The sequence below is a fragment of the Bufo gargarizans genome, chromosome 3 (assembly GCF_014858855.1).
Source record: "Bufo gargarizans isolate SCDJY-AF-19 chromosome 3, ASM1485885v1, whole genome shotgun sequence".
NCBI lineage: Eukaryota > Metazoa > Chordata > Amphibia > Anura > Bufonidae > Bufo > Bufo gargarizans.
In genome coordinates, this window is record NC_058082.1 from 334,667,424 (window position 1) to 334,673,423 (window position 6,000).

Here is a 6,000-nt window from a genome sequence, read left to right on the forward strand (position 1 = left end):
TGACTTAGGCCCCATGCACACGGCCGTGTTTCACAGCCGTGTGCGGGCCGTGGAACCGCGGCCTGGATCCCTCCTGAGAGCAGGAGCGCACGGCGTCACTGGTTGCTATGACGACGTGCTCTCCCTGCTGCCGGCACAGTACAGTAATACACTGGTATAGATCATACCAGTGTATTACTGTATTGCGGCGGCAGCAGGGAGCGCACGGCGTCATAGCAACCAGTGACGCCGTGCACTCCTGCTCTCAGGAGGGATCCAGGCCGCGGTTCCACGGCCCGCACACGGCTGTGAAACACGGCCGTGTGCATGGGGCCTTAACTGTAGAAATCAGTGTCAGGCAGCTGCTGCCAAGGCCAATAAGATAATGGGTTGCATCAAAAGGGGCGTAGATGCACGTGATGAGAGCACAGTCCTGCCACTTTACATTACCCACACATGGAGTATTGTGTAGAATTCTGGGCTCCTGTGAACAAGACAGACCGGGCTGGAGAGGGTTCAGAGGAGGGCAACTAAAGCCAATGCTCGGCTATTTTTGCCACTTCCATAGAAATGGATGGAGGGCAGCCGTGCACGTGCAGTCTGCTCTCCTTCACTTTGCCAGCTTCATTTTAGAATATGCCACAAAATTTTGGAGCCAACAGTTATGCCAGACACACATGAGCGAGTTATCATCCACACTTTATGCAGGACATTTTCTGGGAAAAGTGAAGAGCTCAAATTTCAGGAGCCCTGACTGAAAGCCATGATTCTGCCGCTGGTACCCTGAAGTTATGGGACCTTTATAAACAGAAAATATGCATGTCAGAACTTATAACTTGACCTGACTATGGATCAGATGGTAACCAGAAGCTGAGTGCAAGAGGACGAGTCTTTCTAGTTCAAAACAATGCAAACTACAACTGGTACAACCAGAAATCATTCTGGACGCACAAGAATGAAGTCCATGTCCTAAGGGGGACAAGAAAGCTGAAATGGACAGCTTTGGAAAAAAGAGTCAAGCAAGTCCTAAGTTTGCTGATTCTTGCTTTTTATATTAGAAATGCGAAGGGAAACTTACACTGCTCAAAGACTTACATATTGAGTAACCTCATTTAACAGTTAAAAAGTTTCCTCTAAGGCCTCATGCACATGACCGTGGTGTATTTTGCCATCCGCAAAACACAGATGGTGTCCGTGCGCGTTCCGCAATGGCACGGACAGCCTTCAATATAAATGCCTATTCTTGTCCGCATCTTTTGTGGCCACATTGAAGTGAATGAGTCCGCACCCGAGCACCAAAATCTGCGGCTCTGATGCGGACCTAAAAAACGGTTGTGTGCATGAGGCCTAAAATTTTGAAAAACGTTAATTTGTCTTCTGACCAAAAAATAGAGCCCAAATGAAGAAAGTAGACGGGTTGTCATGGTAAATGTACATTTAGAGTCATTTATCAAAAGGCAAAGGTTGAAAAGATGCAAAATGAAATTAAAAGACAATACCTAACACAACAGCTATATTAAGGGAAAATGCACACGTTCAGGATTGCGTGCAGATATTTTTCACGCGGATTTGCGTGCGGAAAATCCGCACCTTTGATTATGTATATTGTATTCTATGAGAATTAGAAATTCTCATGCACACGAGGCCAATTTTTTCCATGCGGATTTTAAAATCTGCGAGCAGGGTCCTCATTCCTCTTGTAGTAATTGACTTGTCTGTTACTGTGTTATTTATGACTGTACATGAACCCCTGAACTGTAAAGTGCTGTGGAATATGTTGGCGCTATAGAAATAAAGAATATTATGATTCAATGCCCCGTCCCCAGCACCTGCATCCATGCAGATCACTGCACAACCACCACAGCATCTCCCTGTCGCAAGGCCTGTGTCTTGTCATAAATTAAAGGGGTATTCCAATTATTAGAAGTTACCCCCTATCCACAGGATAGGGAACAACTATCAGATTGCTGGGGGGCTGTTAATTTCAGGGGTAAGGAGCCCCCGTTCCTGTGATCACTGGGGGTCAAAACAGTAGGACCAGGGCCGGATTAAGAGCATCATGGGCCTGGTGCTGAGGATTTTGCCGGGCCTTTTTATGGAAATATATACATAATCATTTAACATGAAGATTACTGTTTTCTAGCTGCTGTGGACTGTGGACAACAGCAGCTAGAAACTAATTTTCATAGAGCTGTGTTATGATTTATGGACACAGCACTCAGCATGCTTAGCCAGTCAGATAGAAGGCTGAGAGCTGTGTCTAAATAACATAACACATTAAAGGGATACCGTCACCAGGTTTCACCCCTGTTAGCTAAAAATATGCTGATGTTCAGGGCGTCTTCACGATTCCTAATGTGGGCTTATAAATGTCATCTGTGGGCTTATTTAGCTAAAAAACAGCTTTTACTAACCTGTCAGTCAAACAAATAAAGTGCCCAAGGGGATGTTAATGGATGCAAGGTGCCGTCTCCACCCGCCGCCGTTCGTGCCCAGCGCCGCCTTTCCAGACTTCTGCGCCGCCTCCCGTCCTCCCCCTCCTGCTGTCAGATCTCGCGCATACAGGGGTTGAGCGAAGTGCCGGCGCATGAGCACTTCGCTGTAAGAAGCCAAATGGAGAAGTCCGCACGGCGCATCAGGCAGAGCCCTGTGCGCAAAATCTTACAGCAGAAGAAGGGGGAGGGAGGGAGGGCGAGAGGCGGCACAGAGGATTAGGAGGCGGCGCAGAAGTCCGGAAAGGCGGCGCTGGGCACGAACGGCGGCGGGTGCAGACGGCACCTTGCATCCATTAACATCCCCTTGGGCACCTTATTTGTTTGACTGACAGGTTAGTAAAAGCAGTTTTTTTTAGCTAAATAAGCCCGCAGATTACATTTATAAGCCCACATTAGGAATCGTGAAGACGCCCTGAACATCAGCATATTTTTAGCTGAGGGGTGAAACCTGGTGACAGAATCCCTTTAAAGAAATTACTGTTTCTAGCTGCTGTGGACTAGCAGCTAGAAACAGTAATTTCTTTAAGTGTTATGTTATTTAGACTGAGCTCAGTCTCAGCATGCTTAGGCTACTTTCACACTAGCGTTCGGCTGTCCGCTTGTGAGCTCCGTTTGAAGGGGCTCACAAGCGGACCCGAACGCTTCCGTCCAGCCCTAATGCATTCTGAGTGGATGCGGATCCGCTCAGACTGCATCAGTCTGGCAGCGTTCAGGCTCCGCTCCGCTCAGCAGGCAGACACCCGAACGCTGCTTGGCCGTGCGGAGGCAAATGGATCCGTCCAGACTTACAATGTAAGTCAATGGGGACGGATCCGTTTGAAGATGACACAATATGGCTCAATCTTCAAACGGATCCGTCCCCCATTGACTTTCAATGTAAAAGTCTGGACGGATCCTTTCAGGCTAATTTCACAGACATTTTTTTTGACAATATAATGCAGACGGATCCGTTCTGAACGGAGCCACCGTCTGCATTATATGAACGGATCTGCTCTGAACGCTAGTGTGAAAGTAGCCTTAGCCAGTCAGTAATTTTCATAGTGCTGTTACGATTTATGGACACAGCTCTCAGCATGCTTAGCCAGCCTTCTATCTGGCTGTGCTTCTTGAGAGTCACAGTCCACAGGCTGTTTCTGAGCCTGCTGAGAGCTGTGTCCATAAATCATAACAGCACTATGACTGCCCTGATATACTCATCTAGTTGACTAGTTGGAAGGGAAGGCATCTCACACCTGCTGCAGCCTGCCTCCAGAAGCTCCTGCTGCTGCCTGCTGTCTCCGACTCTCCGTGTGGTGTGGGCTGCCTGTGGTCGAGCGCTGTGGCTGTGGGCCGTCACCGTCCTGTGCTGGCCTGGTCGAAACTGTGGTGCAGGAGGGATAATCGCGGGCACACTGAGTTCATATCTGGCGGGCCGGCATTATTTACAGGAACCGCACCAGCTGCTCTGACGTCCTGCCTCCGGATATCCGGCTGTGACGTATATCCGGTGGCAGTGGCAGGACGTGAGAGCAGCTGGTGCTGTTCCTGTAATGACGCGGACTGCCGGATATGAACTCAGTGCGCCCGCTGTTATCCCTCCTGCACCATGCGATGCCTGTACAAATCTAAGAGGACTTTTAGCGCCGCTCCCGACGGCCTTTTGCCTGGCACAGATGGGCCTATTTTATGGTAGGGGCCTGGAGCTGCAGCTCCATCAGCCCCTACGTTAATCCGGCCCTGAGTAGGACAGCTACTGATCTGATAGCTGTCCCCTATTCAGTACATAGGGGATTATGTCTAACAACCAGAATAGCCCTTTAAGTGCACCCTCTGTCAGTGAAGGGGACATCCCCAAGGAAAGGTGGGACAAATGGGACAGAAAGGGTGAGGTGGTTCAGGATGGGGAAAGACCACCATTGGACGATACTTCACTTGGTGGGCTAGCAAGAAGCAGGGTAGAAAAGAGAGAGAGTGTATAACTGCAGGAGCCCAACACTCGGAGGATGGCTGTTACCATGGAAACACATAGGTATGTTTAGGAGTTGTACATAAAGTAGAAAAAAAAATAAGATTAAACTGCAAAAGTGGAGGGGCTCTTATACTTCTATAATAGCTGTGGAATGGGTGGGGGCCCCAGAATAATCCCGCACTGGGCACAACTTGTTCTCTGAAGACAGAGAACCCCTCAACATATCCTTTATTCAGACAGTGACCTAAGGGCCTTCTCCAGGACTCCTCTAATCTACCCACAGACCCGTGTGCATTCTAGGCGGGGAAATGTAACCTCCATCAGATATAAGTGGACACGCGTCACCCAACCCGAATGAGAGCTGCTTGTAGGAGACCTCTGCCCGGAGAAACGACCCCTGCTCCTTCCCCTTATTCACCTCGTGAGATATTCGCGGAACTCCTTGCTCCTGACATAGTCCACCGCTTTGCGGGCCAGTACTCCTGCCATGATGTCTGCTCACACTGACCGCTGCGCCACAGTCGCGCGCGCTCCTCACAACAAACCGGCTAACCTCGCGTGAGCGCGCGTCAAACCCACGTGACTTGGCGTCAGCCAGAACCAAGGGCATTTGAAAGTACTCGCTATGCACCCGCTGCGGCCATGTTGGATTCTGGCATTTTTAGTCGGCACATAGACATTCTCAGGGACAGCATGTCGTTATTTTTAGTTGTGTTCTAAAAGTGTTTGTGAACGTGTTGAAACGTAAATATTCGGACCGTTGGTGCGGTAATATTTGAAACTGAGCCCCGAGTCTGAGAACATGGCGGCAAGGTGACAGCACTGGCCTCTACGCGTGCGCGCGCGTTGTCAGTTTGGGGGCTTGTCTTTACTCGTTGTTCTAATTGGTTAGGGGACAGGTTCTGTTTCACCGAGGTCCCGCCCTGTGTGGGGCAGTGTGGGATTGGATGATAACGTGGCGTCATTGGCTGTTGTTCCCAGGGTCACCTTGTATAGGTGTGACTGTTTCCTCGTTCTCCTCAGGGTCTTGTGTAGGTCACGTGACGGCGTACAGTCGGTAGTCACATGCTTTGTCTTGTAGTTTTATAATGAATCCTGAACAGTAATTCTAGTACGAGGTCGATTAACTGCTTGAACTGTATGTGTAGATGGCTGCTCTGAAAGAGCCCTTCAAGCTTTTTGCATTCATCCATAACCAGAGAGCGAGAACTGCTGTAAAACTGCATGTCTTTAGGCTAGGTTCACACCAGTGGCGTCTCTGGCTTTCAAATTTGGGGGGGGGGGGGGCACACTGGGGGCCAGGACAAAAGTAGGGGGGGGGGGGGCAGCTATAACAATGATACATTTACACAAGTACGTTTGCTGCGATACTTTACCCAATACATAAAACCGCAACAGGGAAGAAAAGTCCTGCTGTCCATGGTTTAAAAAAGAAATATCTCAGATTTCAACATGTCCTAGCTGCCTGTGGATGACACTTTTATAGGGAGGGGGATCTGTGGATGACACTGCTATGGGGGGGGGACACTGCCCCCATAATTTGCAAGTATAAAATACCCCTTCTTAGTGCCCCTGTAG

The 6,000-nt window shown here is 49.3% G+C and overlaps 1 protein-coding gene across 2 annotated transcripts in view; it reads right to left on the minus strand.

Moving 5' to 3' along the window:
* The window catches only part of MPC1 (mitochondrial pyruvate carrier 1), an 84,529-nt gene extending 79,482 nt beyond the window's left edge, over window positions 1-5,047 (minus strand). The window contains exon 1 of one of the 2 annotated variants that reach the window (XM_044287973.1): window positions 4,841-5,047. In XM_044287973.1, the coding sequence (XP_044143908.1) occupies window positions 4,841-5,032 (192 nt within the window). In that variant the 5' untranslated portion in view covers window positions 5,033-5,047. The remainder of the gene's footprint in view (window positions 1-4,840) is intronic. The other variant, XM_044287974.1, reaches the window with a different exon arrangement.
* Window positions 5,048-6,000: the final 953 nt, after the last annotated feature.